This window comes from Aspergillus heteromorphus, assembly GCF_003184545.1.
Source record: "Aspergillus heteromorphus CBS 117.55 chromosome Unknown BO70scaffold_7, whole genome shotgun sequence".
NCBI lineage: Eukaryota > Fungi > Ascomycota > Eurotiomycetes > Eurotiales > Aspergillaceae > Aspergillus > Aspergillus heteromorphus.
The window spans coordinates 414963-433983 of record NW_020290412.1 but is presented as its reverse complement, the minus strand read 5'-3'; the positions used below and the strand labels follow the sequence as shown (position 1 = coordinate 433983).

The window sequence follows — 19021 nt, the reverse complement described above, 5'->3', positions numbered from 1 at the left end:
GCCAATCGCCAATCGCCGGAACCTCGGTTGGTGCCGATCGTATCCAGACCGTTAACGATCCCGAGCCATAACTTCTACATAAACTGCCACAACGACCTCTTTGTCTCCTCCGTCTTCTCAGTCTCAACATCGCCAACGCCATGCCCGCCAAACTAATTCTCCCGTCCCTCAGCGCCTTTACTCTCTATGCCATCTGGTACTACGCCGAGGCCAACGGTCTGCTCGGCCTAGCCAAAGCGAGTATCGCCCGCCACACTGTCCCGGGCAGCAATGCGCCGCTCCGCACCGTCTACACGGGGCTGCCCCAGCTCGACGAGCTTCTGACCACCCTGACGACCTTCTTCTGGCCCACCACCGATGGAAGCCATCCAGCTCTTACCCTGCACACGCTGGGCTTCGCCGGTACCTTCGGGTCCGCCTGGATCCTGATTACCCTCGAATCCTGGCGACATGGAAACGCCTGGACCGTCGCAGCCTTGTAACTCCTCATTCCCCCCCATTATTCCCTCCCAACATCTCGCCCACCCAAACTGACCTGACACACTCCAGTCCGCTCATCTTCGGTCTCTCCGCCCAAACGCTCACTTTCGCCTTCGCCGCCCCCCTCTACTGCGCCCTGCAGCTCTCCGTCTCCCCCACCGCCAAATCCCCCACGCCCGACACCATCCGCATTCCCCGGCCCGTCCTGCGCGCTTTCCCCTGGGTGTTCGCCATCTCGTTCATCGTCCCCAGCGGTCTGATGATCCTGCCCGTTTCAGATACCATCACCACGGACCTGAAGCAGATCTTCATCGCTCTATGGCAGCCCTTTCCCGCGTATATTTCCCTCCTCCTCACTCTTGTCCACGTCGGGGGTCCCCCGCTCAACCGCCCCGACGGCACCGGGCGCAAAGACCTTCGCGCCCTCCGTTTCGTCTACGCGTTCGCGTTCGCGCACACGGCCATCAACCACCTCGTCTCCTGGACCATATCCCTCACCACGGTCTTCGCCCCCACTGTCATCGCCGTGCCGTTCCGGGAGCAGTTACACCCCAGCCTTGTGTTTGGAATCCCGACGCCGTGGACCTCGCCCGTCCTGCAGGTGACGAGCGTCGCGGAGGGCGTGCATGCGTTTCTCCGCTGGGATTGCCTGATCGGGTCCGCGGGAATGGTGGTTTGGGCGAGCGCTTTGTACGTCGCTGCGCACAGGGCGGTGTTGGGATGTGTGGGCTGGGGACGGTTGTTGGTTAAGGTGGTGTTGCTGGGGCTCGTGGCTGGGCCGGTCGGCGCGGCGGTGGAGTTGGTTTGGGAGAGGGACGAGCTGGTGTTGAGTGAGATGGGGGGTGTGAGGAGGGTGGCGGGGGAGAAGAAATAATTTTTTTGTCCGGTACACTGCCGATGGCACCATCGTGGAGGGGTGTGTCTTTTTGGATCAACAAACAACCATTTACCCCCCTGAAGGGAGAAAATAGTACCACCCCGTTGCTCGAATCCGATTGAACTTCCCTCATGCACGGTGGGATTGCAACCGAGGCATGTGGTCGCAGAATGCTGCAGATCTGATCGGACTCCAGTTGTATTCATCGACGATCAAAATCCCACATGACATCACCAATATATTTGACCTTCCCCTGTCATACCCCGGACGGGACGCCATGAGGCGAGACATGAGCTTGTTTCGTCTGACTCGAGTCAGTTGGCACCAGAGTAGCGACGATGAAATCTCCAGCCCCTCTTTGCTCGTTCCTTGCTCGTTCCTCGCTTGTCTATTTAGGCAGCATCACAAATAATAATGATCTGCCCCTTAATTTCATTTTCGAGAGCTCTGCGGCGGGAAAACTCTTCGAAAGCAACGGTCTAGTGGAGCGGCGGGAGGGCCGATGCCGCCAATGGCCGCCCCTTATCGACGGGCCTGCTGCTATCCCCGATGCATATCCACTCGCATCCACCGCATGTGTTCATTCTCGTCGGCTATCGGGCGATATCTCGGGGTCCCCTTTCGGGGTTGCTTTCCTTCATATTCAATGCTTTCCCATGCTGGATTTTCATACGGCTCAGCCCTACGCTCTTTGCTCCGATCCTTTTTCCGATGGTTTGATGCCTCACTGGTTCCCCCCCATCGCTGAAGCCTACCACAGGCGATAATACCGACCTCTAATTTCTCCTTTTTTCATCCCCCGCCCCTGGCATTCGCAACCATGTCTAGAAATGAGCGTGACTCGACAGAGCACATCTACCGCCAAACCGATGCCAGCCCTAACCCGGCCCCGCCCTGTGAAGATGTCGAGGATATCGACACTTCTCAGGCCAGCCAACAGAGCAAACCACGAATCACCGTCGTCATGATCGCTCTCAGCGTAAGTATCATAACTCAAAACGCCCATATCCATACTCACCCGCGCAGTTGGCCGTGTTTCTCGCCGCTCTCGACATCGTACGTGCCTCTTCCCCAGCTTGACCCTCACCCACTCACCAAACAGACCATCGTATCGACCGCCCTCCCTAAAATGGTCGCTCACTTCAAAGCCTCCGATAGCGCCTACTCGTGGATCGCATCCTCCTACCTGCTCGCCAATGCCTCCCTCGTCCCCCTCTGGGGCCGCATCAGCGACATCACCGGTCGAAAGCCCATTCTGGTGATCTCCGTCTTCCTCTTTCTAGTCGGCAGTCTGATCTGTGGTCTTGCCCAGAACGTATCGATGGTTATCGCCGGTCGCGCCATCCAAGGCGTCGGCAGCGGCGGCATCACCGTCCTAGCCAACATCTGCGTCTCCGACCTGTTCAACGTGCGCCGCCGCTCCGCCTACCTGGGCATCTTCGGCGCCACCTGGGCTATCGCAGGAGCCATCGGGCCCATCATCGGCGGCGCATTCACCACCTACTCCACCTGGCGCTGGTGCTTCTTCATCAACCGTACCCCCCCCTCCAAATCCTCCCTCTCTCCCTTACTAACCATATCAGTTCCCATCGGCGTCCTCTCCTTCTTCACTCTTCTCTTCTTCCTACGAATATCCACCCCTAAAACCCCCTTCCGGGACGCGCTCCACCAAATCGACTATATCGGCCTCGTCCTAATCGTCAGCGGCACCCTTATGCTGCTCTTTGGTCTCGAATTCGGCGGCTCCACTTACCCATGGTCCTCCGCGACAACCATCTGCCTCCTCATCTTCGGCGTGATCGCCATCCTCCTCTTCATCCTCCACGAGCACCGCACCCCCTACCCCATCATCCCCGCGACCCTCTTCACGGTACCCCAGAACCTCCTCATCCTCACCATCAACTTCTGCCACGGCGCCGTCTTCATCGGCGCCTGCTTCTACCTCCCAGTATATTTCCAAAACGTCCTCGGCGCATCCTCCCTCCTCAGCGGCGTATACCTGCTGCCACTGGTTGTCGCGCTCGCCGTCTCCTCCGGCTTCGCCGGCTTCATCATGCGCACAACCGGCCGGTGTCGCGAAGCCATCGTCTTCGGAATGGCATTCACCACCCTCGGCTACGGCCTATACATCGACCTGAAAGCCTACGCGTCCTGGCCGCGCATCATCCTCTTCCAGATCGTGGCTGGGTTGGGCATCGGGCCCAATTTCCAGGCCACGCTGATCGCGCTCCAGCGGAACGTCGCCGCGGAGGAGATGGGCCGGTGCACGGCGGCGTTTTCCTTTGTGAGGCAGTTGGCTGCGTCTGTGGCTGTCGTGGTTGGCGAGGTCGTGTATGGGGCGGTGGTTGGTGGGAAGGAGGGTGTTCTGAGTAATGCGTTGGGAAACGAGGTCGCCGCTGAGGTCGTCGAGGCTGCTACGGCCGTCGAGGGGATCCTGGATGAGTTGACTGAGGAGCAGAAACGCGTTGTTTTGGCTGTTTTGGTTGACGCGTTGAGGTGGGTTTGGGTGCTTTTTACTGCCGTTGCTGGGGTTGGGTTGTTGGTTAGCTTGGGGTTGAGGGATGTGAGGTTGGGGGGGCGAGGGAGGGGATGGCCATGATTCGGGAGGAGGGGGAGGAGTTGGAGGGGAAGAGGTAAGGAGGCAAAGGAAGGGGGGGGGGTTTATACTCGCGCGAAGGACAGGCGTCAGTCAGGCCAGTCCCGACCGCGGCCACATGATCACAATGCGACCGAATTCTCGAATAGGTAGCTACTCTGGCTCCCCCTTCCCCCATTTATGGTCCCCACCCACAGCGTTGCCCAGAATTGGAAGGTCGAGGTAATTTCTATGGAGTTGAGGTTTTGGTTGATTTTTTTTAATCAAAGGCTACATCACGTCTAAATGTCTGTTTTGCCGCATCACCCACAAAATAATGAAGAAACATTGTGAATGCCCTATATAGAGGATAAATAGATCTGTGTAGCTTCATACCTCGTGGGAGGCACAATCCTGTCCGGATAGACCTTCGCGGGGTGGGAAGAAAGGGACCGACCGCCGAGTGCGGGGTCAAAGCAAGGAGTGAGCATTGACATTGCATAACTAATGAATACTGACTGATCAATGCAGTCAGCACCCCGCGCCAACGCACATGCTATTCACCGCCTGCCGCTTCGCCCGGCTTATCGTGCCCGACGGGATTTTTTCCTGGCAGTAAGCGACAGCTTGACTGACCACAAAAAGCAAACTAGTTCCCAACTACTTCGTAGTGCGGCGCCTGTTTCTTCACTATCACTATCACCACTGTCGTCTCGCCTACGGCTTCACCTGATCTGTCCATCTCCAGCCAGCCCCCGCCACCCGTTTCATCGATATCGCCGTTCCCATTCACTTGAATGCCCGTCCGTCATCACATCCTTACAAGCAGGGAAGGCGGCCCACCCCATGGTGGCCTTAGCATATCCTTCCGACCCTCAGATCCTTCCAGACGCCTGCCTCGCTCTAGCCCCGATCTAACCCCCCGCCGCTGCCTGCAATCATGTTAGCCGATGCCGACATTCATGCCCTGGATACCGACCTAGGGGCCGTCGTGCTCCAGAACCAGCAGCACCATGACAACCTGCAGGCCCTCCTCGGGAAGTTCCGCCAGCTGCTGGACAACTACAACAACCTCAAAAGCGACTACGAGGAAGAGAAGGAGGCCCGGGAGAAATACAAGCGTCTGGCAAGGGGGCAGGTACGAGATTACACAGCTGCCGCTCCCCGTGGGCAGGTCTGACGGCTGCAGGATCGTAATCCATTCGTGCTGGTGCTGGTCGATGGGGATGGCTATCTGGTTCGTTGCTCCGGCTTCCATCCCGCTGGTTGAACACCCGTTAACCTCGATCCAGTTCAAAGAATATCTAGTCAAGGCCGGGAGTGAGGGTGGTATAACGGCTGCCCGGCTCCTCCACGATTCCATCCGAGAACTCCTCCATGACCGGCTGGGCAGCCAGGCCGACCAGTGTCGGGTTATGGTGCGCATATACGCCAACGTGCTGGGGCTGTCCAAGTCGCTAGCTCGCTCCGGATACGTGGGGCACGAGGCCCGCTCTTTGTCGCCGTTTGTGGCCAGCTTCACCCGGGCGCAGGATCTATTCGACTTTGTAGATGCTGGTGATAAAAAGGAGGGGGCGGACTATAAGATTAGAGGTATGGGGGGGGGGTGTTCGATCTGGCAGAAAGACAGGCTAACATCCGCAGAAATGTTCCGTTTATTCGCCGATAATAACCAGTGCAAGCATATCTTCTTCGCTGGCTGCCACGACTCCGGATATTCAAGCCTTCTCACGCCCTACCGCGGCCGAACTGACCGCATCACCCTCCTAAAGGGGGCCAGCTTCCACAGCGAATACGAACGACTAGATCTGCCGGTGAGGGAGCTCCCGTCAGTCTTCATGTCCACGCCATTTAGCGGAAACGGACACCACACGACAACCTTGCCGCCAAGCCAGCCGCCTACTGCGGCGCCCTCCCGGCAGATCTGCAAACATTATCAGAAGGTAGGTTCACACCATCGGACACTGGATCTTGTGGCTAACGGAGCCAGGGTATTTGCCGGTACGGCAATGCTTGCATCAAAGTCCACATCCCGCAAGGACAACAACTTTCTAAATCTGATGATCCTCTCCCCTCGGGGAGAGAGGCTATTATCTCTACTAGAAACCAAGACTACTATGCCTCGAACCTTGTCCGTAATATTAGCCCGACATGGCAAGGTAGTATACCGACTAACACGGCCGGCGATCGCATCGACACTTACTGTCCCATCCCGTCCTCTGAAGCCTGGGAGGCGTATACTCATCGAGCCAAGATTCATAAGCCCTGTAACAACTACCATCTTGGCGGCGATTGTGGTAATAAAAACTGTGACTATGATCACACCCCGATTGATTCGACCTCACTCGACGTCATGAAACACATTCTCCGGCAACATCCGTGCCCGACGGGTCCATCGTGCCGGTCTTTGAAGTGCTATCTCGGACATATCTGCCAGAAGGATGGATGCCGGGCTACCAAGCCGTGCAAATTCCCCCGTTACGCGCATATACTTGACCTACATATCGCCACCTGGGTCACCCCTCTCGACCGGAGGGAATTTGAAAAGAGAGACTTCGGCCACTTCCGCTCTCACTCCCACTCCCAATCTCACTCCCACTCTCCCTCCCCAGTGAGCGAAAGCTCCGGGGACGCTCATTCGGCCGGCTCCATCGACAGCTTGATACACGAAGTCGGATTCTGAACTGCTTATACGGTCCAGTAGGGCCCTCATGATGAGAAAAATACACGCAATTTCCTTTTCTTAAGCCGTCTTTACTGAGACAACGCGGTGGGCTTGGTATAGGTGATAAAAATAACCGCCACCACCACCACTGCCGCAAGGAACGGAGGAAACCATCAACATCATCCATGCTCTTTGGTGTTGGTTATGGGTTATGACGGTCATATGGATCATCGGTTAAGGTTACTTATACTTAACCTGTTGGAGCGGAGTAATCTCGCGCTAAGCTATGACGAGAATGATACCGTGGAAATCCATCCTTAACCTGTTCTGTCGATCTTTTCCTTTCGTTCTTTCTTCCTCTCTTTCGTCTTGAGGTTTTACAATCCCCATTTATTGCCGGTTGGTTTCCTTAGGCAGAGCCTGTTATTTTTCCTCTTATTTAGCTATCTATTTATTTGGGTTTTATCTTTCGACTTCGTATCGCATTCATAGCCTTGTAGGTATAGGTATCATGGGTGGTTGATATATGCTATGCTATTCCTTTGTTTCTTCGTTCGGCCCGTTCTTTCCAGTTTCTGTCTGGGGAATTTTCCAAATGAAACGAAACTATATCCCATTGGCCTATTCTCCTCATACTTGTTGTTAATCCTGCCGACTCAAGTACATCATCACGTAGACAGTGCGTCCCCCCCTCCCTCACCTACAGAGACAAATTCTAGCCTTGTTAGTGATCAGGGGACAAGTAGGGACATCTAGTCAACGAAAATTACGGAACTGACTGTGGTAGGGTAGGGCTCACCAAGAATGTAACCAGTAACAAGGCCCACCCACCAGAAACACGCAAGTAAATCCAAGGTACGGGGTAGTACTATCGAGAAACAAGAAAGAACGGCGATTCCGACTACAGAAGGCGATATATAAGATGATAAGTACAAGATGATACACAAGGCAATACATAAGGTGACACAAAAGCTTACACAACTTAACAACACACAGCACACCTTTCCCTCCCACCTCTCTCCTCTCCCCCATCATCTTACTGCGTACTCCGTACGCACTAGGCTTTCCCCTCCTTTATTTCTCTATCCACAAATGAACTGAAGGCGTTCCAATCAACTCAAATCTTCTAGTTCTTTCTCCTTACCCTCTTCTCCTCGATCGCTCGATCGCTCGATCACCAGGGTCTCGGTACCGGGACTATTACCACACATATATATCATATATCACCCATACCACCTACCGTACTACCTGATACGTATCTTATGCATCCCGATTGACTACTATCCAGGTCGTGACGCGCTGTCGTGGCATTTCGATCTTTTTCGCTTGTAGCGGATGATGTTTCATGGGGGCGAGGCGAGGCGAGGGGTGCGGGGTTACGCCCACGCCCGAGAAAGAAATTCCATGCTATGCATGTATTGTTTGAAGTCGTGGTGGTGGTTGTTGTGGACCAACTTGAAGTTGTGAAATGCATGCATAAATCAGATAATGTTTCCATTTTAGCTAACGGGGCGCTTCCCCAGTAAGGAAGGAACTTGGTCTTGTAACGCCATAGCCGTAATATTGCTGCATTCCAAAGACTTGACTGAATAACACATGATAAAGGGGTTTGAATTGTTAGTCTGAGAGCTAAAACCGCTGAAAAGGCAGTATAGGGCATAACACTGGCTGTTTTGGCCGGTTGAGTTACCTAATGCAGCCTTCAGGTTTAAGGGGGGGGTTTAATCTTTAGAACGCTGGGGCTGTCGAAGTTGGTAGGGGGTGGATTTACTCAGGCTGTGGTGCTGGTGTGGTAGGCCAATGAATAAAGGCATGGATGATCTGAATTTATAGATCATGGATATACAATGCATATGAGCAAATGCAAAAAGAAATCACTTTTAATTATCCTTCCCATCGCCTTGCTATGCTTCGCTTCCGGTTCGCATATAGTATATACAACTCAACTCTAATTCTAATCCTACTCCTGGTTCTCATCCACCGCGCGTTCGAGATCGCCGATCTTCCGTCGGCCAAGGCGAAACTTGCTCCGGAGGTTCTTCTCCTTGATGAGAAAGGCACGCTTCCGCCGTCGCGGTGGGTAGTTGATCGGGCTCTCGCCACCCGTGAATATGGTTAGATCGTAGATGAAGGCACCGCATAAGCCGCCGGAGATATCAGCGACCCAGGGTCCCCAGACCCACCATGCATGGTACTCTTTGAATAGGTGGCCGCCCCAGCCGGCCATCACGCAGACGAGTCGGGGGCCGAAGTCGCGGGGACCGTTGAAGGCCCTGTATGGGTTAGTTACAGGGTAAATGGTGGTGAGGGCGATGACGAATCACATACCCTCCGCTGTTGTATCCTAGTGCAAGAATCAAGATGCTGATGATTATTCCAATGATGAAGGATTGCATGCCTGCTCCTGGAGGTGCGTTCGAGTCATCTCCCAGAGCCATGATGGCCCCGACTAGAATTGCACTGCCGAGAAACTCGTTGAAGAACGCCGTAGCTGGACTGACAAACTGTTTCGGTAGCGTGATCAGTGCTTCACTGGCTGCGGATTCATTTTGCGGCAAGTTGGTCTCCGTGGACAAGTTCATGATGGCATCGTGGTAGATAGCATAGGCGAACCCGCCGGCGGTGATGCCGCCGATGATCTGGGCGAGGATATAGACGGCACATCGTCGAGCGGGGAAACCACGCCAGACAGAAAGGGAGATCGTAATGGCGGGATTTAGATGGGCACCGGAAATTCCACCAGCCACGTAGATTGCTGTCATGAAACTGAAGCCCCAGGCCGCGCTCACGGACATCCATGAGCCAGCCTGGCCTTGGGAGGTGTAGAGAGACAAAGTAGCGCAAAGACCGAGGGTTATGGCAACGGTTGTCTGTAAGCATGAATAAAATCAGCATCTCTTCACCACTTTGGCCAGGCAATCACTCACCCCCAGCCACTCTGCCAGTGGCTCCCGGAGATAGTGCCGGACTTTGCACCACTGATTGAAGAAACCCCTTGTTTCTGCGGGTTGTGGCATGTCTGTCGGTGGCTCTCCCGATGCAGGAGGTGGTCTTTCCCGTCCTTGCTCTGCTTGTTCTTCTTTCCTATCCTCCGGTAGTGCCCCAAACCGCATGCCGTCTCGGACAACATGGGGAAGGGGTTGGGCCAAGCTCCAGACAGGCCCCTCATCTTGCTCTTGTCCATATTGGGGGTTTAGCGACTCATAATCGGGGGAGATATAGGCTCCATGCTGCGGTGTCGGGGCGTAGTATGGGTTATTCCCAGCGAGAGAAAATGGAGGCTGGCTTCCGTGGCTTTGGTTTCGCAAGGATGCTGGGGGTTGACTCCTGTAGCTTTTACTTCGGGAGGCCCCAGTACCTTGGGTAAGGTGGCTCTTGTTTCGGGGCATGTCTCTCCTAGATTCTCCATTCCTTTTTTCTCCCCGGGTGTCATCCCCTTTGTTAGAACCCCCCTCGGTCGTCTCAGAGGAATGGTAACCATTTGGATCGGTATCAACTTCTGCATTGAATTAGCGGTACATTCCGATCGTGGGATACATACTTACTGTCGAGTTCGCGATTATGTGACTCGATCGGGTTCTCCATTGTCGCAAAATAACAAATAAAGCAGCTGAACGACAAGGAAATCGGAGTGAGAGCGCGAGAAAGCCAAAGACTAAGTGATAAGGCAATTGCCAGTGCTTGAAGCCAGAATTTTCAAAGGTTCACACCGGCGGGGCGCCCATTCCAAAGACTTGTCTTTATACTTGGCTAACATTGCGTCACAGATAGACGTCAGGAAAAGCTACCCGCAACCAAGGATCACACCCAGTGCATGGAGTCCGACTTGCGATGATGGAACAGAGCCGTCATTGGCCCGGACGATAGCTTTCGCGGGAGCTTTCCCATCCAGTCAGACGTACCATGGCAAAACTCAGAGCTACCTTGGTAGCCGGGGATTCTACTTTGATGTTCGGGTGGGTAACGGTTGCAGGATCTGCGGACAGCCACAAGAATGCCCGCTGGCTATCTGATTGGCGGGTCGTTCCAGCAAGGTCCAGGCCCGGGAGGCAAAGATCAAATCCCACGGATCCTTTCCCAGCCATTATGCACGTCAAAATGGTGATCGGCTTGGAAGGTTAGGTAGGGACCTCTCATGTCCTCCACCATACCATCGCGCAAAAGGGACCTTATCAAGAATCGGCTTGTTGTTCTGACAAGTCGGGTTGAAGACCGGTGCCAGAGATGATTATTTGTTGAAGCTTCGAGGTTTTGTAAGACTAGGCACGTGCCAAGGACGGAGTCGAAGGTCAGTCAGTGCCTTGGTTGGGAGTTGCGGCGAGGACTGCTGGCCTGCAGACGTCATCGGCTCCCCACCGTCACTTACTGATCGCATTGCGGAGTCTATCAGGGTGGCTGTCACTTAGAAACACTTATCTGGGGCGAGATCTCCCCGATCATCATTGAGGCTTTATTTCACCTCCGGTCGAGACTTCTGGCAGGGGAAGCAGGGGAAGCAGGGGAAGCAGGACAGTTGGACGCGCGGCAAAGATCGAGGCGTCGCGACGCCTCCCGATCGGGAAGGAAAAGTCTCGTGACGTCATCAGGGGTCCTTCCGGATCGGGCGACGGCGCGTTTCTTTCTGGAAGATGCCACAGTTTGCCATCCACACACTCAGTACTGAGTATTTTCCCAGATAACAGATATTATCGCGCTTTGTCCATGGTGGAATGCTTCATTGCTAAATCACATCATATACTCTCCACTCCCGTGATCCTCTTGAACTGACTCTCCGTGTACCTCCAAACGACTTCCCCGATTCCATGCGCCCTCAATCCAGCCAGGGCTTGGACCGCATTGTCGGGACTCTCACCAGTCCAAAGCATGGAATACACTCCACTGCCTCGACTTCCATCAGCTCCCCGGGCAACCGACATGCCCTCCGGTACCGACACCTCAGCATCTTCGCCGTGGCTCGCGGGATACATCGCACTGGTCAGGAGAAACAGATGTCTCTCCGCGCTCTCAGCCTCGGGGACATAAACCCATCGCCCAAGTAGCAACAAAACAATCCACACGACCCACATGCGGAGGTTGTCCGTCTCTCTCAGGACCCCAGATTTGACGATACCGGGATGCACATTGATGAAAGAGACGGTTGGGGCCTGCTCAGCCAGGTGTTCCAAGGCCAACGTGGTCATGGATGTGATATGCCCGCGATAGAACGGGATGGATGCTTTCCGAGCCTCGAGATCGGTCGTGTCGATTTGGCCTTCATGTCCCCCTGCCCCGCGGGAAACCTCATCCACGACCCTTATCAGACTTGCATCTGCCGGGATAAAGATATACTCTCCCTCTGGGTTCATGGTCTTGCATTCTGTGGCGATGCGCGTACCCGCTTCTTGACTGCGGCCAACGAAATAGATGCGGGGGCGTTTGGTATGACTGGCGAACTGCTTCAGGGTGATCTCGCCGACGCCACTGGTACCTCCCACAAAAAGGGCCACCGAACCCTCGGAAAGGGAAGTAGTGATTCTGGCGTTCGAGGATTGGATGTCAGGTAGGGCTATCATCTTGCCGTGTTTTATTAAGCTTGTAGTGTGTAGAGAGATGTCGGAGCACCAGATATATAGCAATGGAGCGGTGGAAGTGCAGCCCAGAAAAAACGCTTACATGGCTGTTCAAGTACCCTGAGAACATATACCTTGTTGCAAAAGCACACCATCTTAATAATTGCGTCCGACATTGGTAATCAAGTAGATAAAGGACATGGAGATTCGGGACTATTGACTCTCGGCTTCTTCCGCTTCCGGACGGGTCTGTCTTTCCGGGGACCCGAGGAACCCCGTGGAGGACCCTCCACGGATGCATGGTTAACCGCTCGGAACTTTTGATAAGGCTGATTTTATGCCACTATGCGGTTAGCAGACCTGTTCCTGACTCCTTTGTGGCATTATCAGTGCCGAATAGAGTGTTTAGCTGCTCTGTACCGGCCTGCCTGGAATGCAAACCGACCAAACCTCAGTCCTCACCTCGGCGGGATTGGGTATTCCGCGCCCCGCCTGCCCGTTTGAGTAGCGAACCCCGAGTTTCCGTCGCACCACGTGGTGCCTGGCCTTTCAGGCTGCTATCACCGACCCAGAGCCACATCAGATTAGATCGCTGTTCCTGCCTCAGGCTTTGGAGAAGGCTGAGACTTTCCACCCCTTGTTTGGTTGATTTTTCTGGATTCCCCCCCCCCCCCCCCCCCTCCTCCTCGAGCTGTCAGTCACACATCCCGTCCCATCACACCACACCGTGGCTTGCAGGTTGCACATGCTATCCGCCACACCAACACCAAAACCAACACCAACACGCACCCGAGCTAGATAAGCCCAGGCCGGTTGTCGCAGACTCGCAAAATGGCTACAAATCAGACCCCAACCCCCGAGCCCAGGCTTTCTGGGCCTCGACCAACCAGATGGCAGCGCGAGGGCCAAGTGGGGGGATTTGGTCGAGGTGTACGTCAGCCCGGGGAGTTCGCTTCACGTCCGACCTCCGACTCGCGATCCACTCGCGCCCTCCAAGCCCATATTAATCCTGCAGCCTGCCTCCATCCAACATGCCTTCGCCCTCGAGCTCGTATCGTCCAAGAATGCTCGGACGAGTCACTGCTGCCGAGTTATTCTCGGTAGTCTCTCACCACGAACATGTCTTTCTCCCAGACCACGATTGAGGGGCTAATCATCACCATCAACGTTACCGCGTTCGGCCTAATCGCTGCGATAGGGGGGGAAGCGTCCTTCGCCGTCTCGAAACATCTGCGACGCCAGCACATATACTTGGAAACGGACGGTCAATCGGAGGGATATGAGGATCAGGATGGTGTCGCCACGGAGGAGTCCCTCACCGCGTTTTCCGACAAGCTGCCGCGCGACGCGCTCTACGTCGCCGTCGGGATCGGTGCCTGGTTATCTTTGGCCGAAGTTATTGTTCTCGCCTTCATCCCGAATACGATGTATGGCTTGACACGATGGATGCGACTCGGGGCGTGGGCCCTGTTGGCGACTAGTGCCTTCGCGTTGAAGGAGCGCAAGTACACGGCCAGATTTGCGCAGGGTCTACAAACAAGCATCGGGTGTCTTTCCATGGTCGGTATCCTGGCGACGGAACAATATGGCTGCTACCAAGCGATGGAGTCCTCCTTCATGGCTTGGTTTTTCCTTGCCGGCCAGTCCAGCGCTGCTCTAGGTGCTTGCATCGCCGGCACCTCGTTTCCTCGTCGACCGGATGTATTTCACAAAGGGGTGCTGGTAGATCGCAAATCGTCGACGACCTTTCTCAACCGCCTGTTCTTTGGGTGGGCGAGTCCTCTTCTCTCTGCGCGTCAGACGGGGAAACTGAAGGTCTGCCATCTACCCGAGCTGGAGTACGCCAGTCGTTCGGAGAATTTGTTTCACGCCTACCAGCAAACACGCCTGGCATTTCCGAGTTCCAGCCTTTGGAAGATCCTTGTTCTTTGCCACCGGAGGGCTCTTCTGATTCAGCTGTGTCTCACCATTCTCAACGCGACCATGGCCTTTGTACCTCAATTTTGCGTCCTCGGAATCTTGCGGTGCCTCGAAAACGACTCGAGTAGACCGTCATTGTGTTTGTTTGTCTTTGGATTGGGCATGTCGACCATACTCTCTGCCCTTCTTGAGAATTGGAATATGTACATCTCTTCCAACCAGATTGCAGTCAGACTGCAAGAGCAACTCTCCACAGTCATCTACAACAAAGCACTGCGGAGTAAACCAGTGTCAAGCGCTGAAATTGAGCTCAATAGTGCCAGCAATGGGAAGTCGTCCAGCCAGAGCGCTATGAACCTCGTGGCGGTGGATGCGAAGAAAGTGGCGGATTTTTCCGCTCTCGGATTACACCTCTACGAAGCGCCGCTAAAATTGTGCCTCGCAGCCATCTCAATCGGACGGTTGATGGGAGGCCGGTGCCTTTTCGCGGGGGGTGTTGTGCTTCTGCTGGTCACAGGTGGGAATATCTACGCGGTGCGCCAGTATGCCACGAAGCAGAAAGGCCTTCTGAGATCTCGCGACAATAAGATCGGAATCATCAACGAAGTCATTCAGGGTATCCGCCAGGTCAAACTATCTGCTCTCGAAGACAAATGGGAAGGTCGCATCAACGATTCGCGGAGGATTGAATTACAGAATCAATGGATGGTTTACCAGTGGGAGCTCCTGATGTTTGTTGCATACAACCTTGCCCCGGTTCTAGTCTCAACTGCCTGCTTGGGCACATATGCACTTCTTCACGAGGACATGCCTGCTTCTACAGTGTTTACATCCATGTCGCTTCTCGGGGCATTGGAAACTCCCCTCGCTGTTCTTCCTCAGATTCTCTTGAGTGCGACCGGGGCACAGATCAGCCTGCGACGGATCGAACGATTCCTTCGCTCTCCCGATAGAGATGTCGAGCCTTCACTGGCGGAGGGTGTGATACTGGAGCAGGCAACGATTTCCTGGAACGGAAACCTCTTCAGTAAAAGCTTCACCTTGAAGGACCTCACCCTCACATTTCCGTCTGGGGCTCTCAGCATAATCACAGGACCTTCCGGCTCGGGAAAAAGTCTTGTTCTCGCCGCCATACTCGGTGAGTGTGAGTTTCTTCAAGGCCGCGCGCAACGCCCCTCAGCCGACGCCATCGCCTATGTTGCCCAGGAGCCGTGTATGAAGGACGGCACTATCAGAGAAAATATAATCTACGGTCTTCAGTTCGAGCAGGAGCGGTACGCGAGCGTTCTTTTTGCTTGTTCGCTGGACAGAGACCTCAAATCCCTTCCGTTGAAAGACGAGACTCAAATGGACACACAGGGAACCACCTTCAGTGGTGGTCAGAAGTGGCGGATATCATTAGCCCGTGCGCTATATTCCAATGCCAAGGTTCTCGTCATGGATGATATTTTCAGCTCCATCGATCCTCACACAGCACAGCACCTATACGAGCATGCGTTGACGGGAACGCTCGTCGAAGGTCGGACTCGGATTTTGGCCACTTATCATCTGGAGCTGTGCCTTCCAAGAGCGGAATACGTGGTCGCTCTTGACGCGAGTGGATTGCATTATGCTGGCCCACGAAAGAACCTGAGAGAGATCGGCATATTCCAGGATATGCCTCATGCAGCTGCCGGAGTAGACAGGCGGTCTCCCTTGAAGACAGACACCCTGGCAGCTAATAACGCTCATATACTGGAGAGCTGGACCGATAGACCCATGCCTTTCCAGCAAGAGCAGTTCAGCAGCACACCGCAAGAGGCGGGTCCAGACCTGGATACTGCACGAGATGGAAAATGGCGAAACCGACGGCGGATCTTTCGCCTCACTGGTGCGAAGTATCACTGCTTGCTACTTCTAGCGCTGTACTTGAGCTATAGTGGACTCGCAGTTGGTCGAGTATGTCATCTCGTTCATCTTTTGTTCGTCGAAGCTAATTCATTTGCAGGGTCTGTGGATGATGGTCTGGAGTAGCAGAACAAGTAACAGCGGATCCTCTGAAGACACTCAGTCGACTGGCGGCAGTGTGAAATGGTTCCTCTTCATCTATCTGACACTGTCAATCGGGTCATGCGTTGTCGCAGTCAGCCGGAGCTTTCTGGCCGTTCGCCTAACATTGCAGATGTCTCGTAGGCTTTTCGAAGGGTTTCTGTCTTCGATACTGCGTGCCCCTCTTCAGTGGCTTGACAAGATCCCCCCAGGAAACATTCTGAACAATTTCTCTGCTGACTTCAGCCTCATCGACTCACGCTTGGGCTACGACCTCAACTACGCACTTGGTGTTGCTGTCGAACTTTTTGCAATTGTCCTGGCCGCATCCCTGGTAAATGCCTGGTTGAACCTCCTCTCTGCCTGCGCCCTTCTTCTAGCTCTCTATTACGGCAGACTGTTTGTCAAGAAAATTCGGACGATCAAAGAGCTTGAGAGTGCCATGCGAGGTCCGGTGCTGCACCATCTCTGCTCCACCATGGACGGCATCATGACTGTCCGTGCGTACCAGCAAGAGGAAGTTTACCGAGGTGAGATGTATTCAAAGGTCGACCGTCACTGCCGTGCCTCTTGGACCCTCTGGCTTCTCACTCGCTGGATCGCCATTCGAGCGAGCACCATCGGCGCCGTGTTCACCACCGCCGCGTCAATACTAGTTCTCTCTTCCAACAACATCACCGCCGCGACAGCTGGCTTTGCCATTACATTTATAATGCGGTACAGCTCCGTGATGTCCCAGGTGATTCGGCAGTACGCCAACCTGGAAATATCCCTCAATAGCGTGGAGCGAGTCGCATGGTCCCTGGACATCCCCCGTGAGAAGTATGAAGCCGATTGCGACACACCAGTGCCGGACTCCTGGCCCACAGAAGGCCAACTGGATGTATCCGACCTGGTCGTGTGCTACTCACCCGATCTCCCTCCCGTCCTCTCACACCTCACCTTCTCCGTCCCCCCCAATAGCCGAGTCGGCGTAGTCGGACGCACAGGCGCAGGAAAGTCGTCCCTCGCCATGGCGTTATTCCGCTTCCTCGAAGCCCAGCAAGGAAACATCCACGTCGCCGGAGTCAACATCTCAAGCGTCTCGCTACAGCAACTTCGAACCCGCCTCGCCATCGTGCCTCAGGATCCAATCCTCTTCTCCGGCACAGTCAGATCTAACCTAGATCCATTCGACGAATACTCCGACCAGGAATTGCTCGCAGCTTTGAGACGCGTCCATTGGACCACCCCCGCCCAAGACTACGACTTGAAATATTCAGACGACCCAGTAGTCAACCTCCTCGAACCCGACCTCTACACCCTAGAACTCTCACCCCACCACCCCCTCAACCCCCTCACCGCACCTGTCTCCTCCCGCGGTTCCAATTTCTCCCAGGGCCAACGCCAATGTCTCTGCCTCGCTCGCGCAATCCTGCGACGCCCGAAAATCCTCGTCCTGGACGAGGCCACCTCCGCCATCGACAAGACCACCGACGCGGTGATCCAGAGCTCAATCCGGACCGAGTTCGGCCGGAATGACTCGTCTTTACTGGTCATCGCGCACCGTATCAGCACGATTGCGGATTTTGATCGTGTCCTGGTGTTGGATGCGGGTCGCGTGGCCGAGTATGGCACCCCTAAGGAGTTGGCGGTTAACCCGGCGGGCATATTCCGAGGTTTGGTTGACAGCAGTGTGGAAAGGGAGGAGTTGTTGCGGACCATTGGGGTTGGTCGTGCATGAGGCTTAAGGTGAACTGCCTATCACCTGGCAGTACCAGAGCTAGTCCGTCTCAAGGTGAGTTGCAATTCCGTCTCATATGTATAACATCTCAGCTTCGTGTGGTAACCAAGAACGCCGTTTAGACGTCTACGTACGCTTTCTGCCATTCCAACCCACCATATAGATGCATCAAACGCGTCATCCAGGCTGCGACTCCTGATGGAAAAAGTCTAGCTGTTTTCTTGGGTCGCGGAACGGCATCGACTCCCGCCATGGTCCCCATCAGTCCCTCCCCCCCGATCGGCAAATTTCAGACACACGCACCAACACCCAGGCACTGCTAGACAATACAGCCTCCGCCTCAACAACTATCCTCCACACGCTACACTCTTCTCTTCTCTTACCCGTTATTCTGGAACATACTGCGGAGAGTTGCCACGACGCTCGGATAATGTTTTAACCATGTATACCCACTGGATTACATACTATCTACGTACCCCAACAACAATTTATGCCTTCAGTCCAGCACAATGACGACGGGAGCGTTCCTGCCTGTGGGCGTGGACTTCAGCGTGGCGCATGCTGCCAGGATTCAGAAGCCGGCATCTCCGAGCGTTCCGTCGGTGCCCCTCCGGTCAGTGTCACATCCATCACATCACATCACACGGTCGGTCGGCGGGACCAAACATAGTACCACTATCACCACCACGACGGTCCACCAACCAGACTGGCGTGGTTAGCTTCCCTCTTCTACTGGCCACGAACCGCATCAAATCACCTCTGTTATCGTCATATCAAGAGAACAAATCGAGGATCGGAGTCCACCGGTCGTGCCTGGCAGGGGGAGTCAATAATGGAATGACATGATGATGACCCTGAACTGAAGACCCGCTTCTTGTCTAGGATTTATCCCTATCGCTCCTGAATGTCAGTCTGGTTTCATCAACCTACCTACCTACCTACCTACCTACCACCTAATCCCCGTCCTGGCCCCCCTGTACTGGTACATATATACCGCGCACATATATACTAGACATATAGACGCGCATAATAGCACGACGCAATATTTATCCCCCCCCCCAAAAAAACCCATGTAAACCCTTTTCATCCATCTGTCTATCAAATGGGGCCTAAAAAAATGAATGAATGAATGAATGAATGAATGAATGAAATAACGAAAAAACAAGAACCCGACCCTGAACCCTTCCCCCCCATTCTCAATCGG

The 19021-nt window shown here is 54.5% G+C and overlaps 6 protein-coding genes across 6 annotated transcripts; 4 read left to right on the top strand and 2 right to left on the bottom strand.

The window, feature by feature from the left end:
* Positions 1–7: 7 nt before the first annotated feature.
* BO70DRAFT_333206 (uncharacterized protein) lies at positions 8–1675 on the top strand. The gene is made up of 2 exons (XM_025540965.1): positions 8–478; positions 550–1675. The coding sequence occupies exons 1-2, from the start codon at positions 141–143 to the stop codon at positions 1352–1354; spliced, it is 1143 nt and encodes a 380-aa protein (XP_025401001.1). The 5' UTR covers positions 8–140; the 3' UTR covers positions 1355–1675.
* Positions 1676–2177: 502 nt separating this feature from the next.
* Positions 2178–4665, top strand: BO70DRAFT_394785 (MDR family MFS transporter; the record flags this gene model as incomplete). The annotated part of the gene is made up of 6 exons (XM_025546490.1): positions 2178–2336; positions 2384–2413; positions 2460–2892; positions 2941–3853; positions 4464–4547; positions 4578–4665. The coding sequence occupies 6 exons, from the start codon at positions 2178–2180 to the stop codon at positions 4663–4665; spliced, it is 1707 nt and encodes a 568-aa protein (XP_025401000.1).
* On the top strand, positions 4582–7111 carry BO70DRAFT_427773 (uncharacterized protein). Its single transcript, XM_025547910.1, has 5 exons — positions 4582–5070; positions 5122–5169; positions 5225–5525; positions 5577–5875; positions 5923–7111. Exons 1-5 carry the CDS (start codon positions 4873–4875, stop codon positions 6613–6615), a joined length of 1539 nt encoding a protein of 512 aa, XP_025400999.1. The 5' UTR covers positions 4582–4872; the 3' UTR covers positions 6616–7111.
* Positions 7112–8557: 1446 nt separating this feature from the next.
* On the bottom strand, positions 8558–10323 carry BO70DRAFT_422430 (putative aquaglyceroporin; the record flags this gene model as incomplete). Its single annotated transcript, XM_025547564.1, has 3 exons — positions 9525–10323; positions 8926–9467; positions 8558–8870 (listed from the first exon to the last, which is right to left on the bottom strand). Exons 1-3 carry the CDS (start codon positions 9984–9986, stop codon positions 8558–8560), a joined length of 1317 nt encoding a protein of 438 aa, XP_025400998.1. The 5' UTR covers positions 9987–10323.
* A 721-nt stretch (positions 10324–11044) lies between these two features.
* On the bottom strand, positions 11045–12320 carry BO70DRAFT_333196 (short-chain dehydrogenases/reductase). The gene has a single exon (XM_025540964.1). The coding sequence runs from the start codon at positions 12147–12149 to the stop codon at positions 11328–11330; it is 822 nt and encodes a 273-aa protein (XP_025400997.1). The 5' UTR covers positions 12150–12320; the 3' UTR covers positions 11045–11327.
* On the top strand, positions 12250–18150 carry BO70DRAFT_422423 (ABC transporter family protein; the record flags this gene model as incomplete). The annotated part of the gene is made up of 3 exons (XM_025547563.1): positions 12250–12261; positions 13281–16004; positions 16054–18150. 3 exons carry the CDS (start codon positions 12250–12252, stop codon positions 17815–17817), a joined length of 4500 nt encoding a protein of 1499 aa, XP_025400996.1. The 3' UTR covers positions 17818–18150.
* Between the last annotated feature and the right edge of the window lie 871 nt (positions 18151–19021).

Excerpts from the sequence above, each read along its gene's own strand:
- BO70DRAFT_333206 (XM_025540965.1), top strand. The coding sequence starts at position 141 with ATGCCCGCCAAACTAATTCTCCCGTCCCTCAGCGCCTTTACTCTCTAT. Across the intron at positions 479-549 it reads GCCTGGACCGTCGCAGCCTT|TCCGCTCATCTTCGGTCTCT; the intron begins GTAACTCCTCAT and ends GACACACTCCAG.
- BO70DRAFT_427773 (XM_025547910.1), top strand. The coding sequence starts at position 4,873 with ATGTTAGCCGATGCCGACATTCATGCCCTGGATACCGACCTAGGGGCC. Across the intron at positions 5,071-5,121 it reads AGCGTCTGGCAAGGGGGCAG|GATCGTAATCCATTCGTGCT; the intron begins GTACGAGATTAC and ends TGACGGCTGCAG. Across the intron at positions 5,876-5,922 it reads TCTGCAAACATTATCAGAAG|GGTATTTGCCGGTACGGCAA; the intron begins GTAGGTTCACAC and ends TAACGGAGCCAG.
- BO70DRAFT_333196 (XM_025540964.1), bottom strand. The coding sequence starts at position 12,149 with ATGATAGCCCTACCTGACATCCAATCCTCGAACGCCAGAATCACTACT.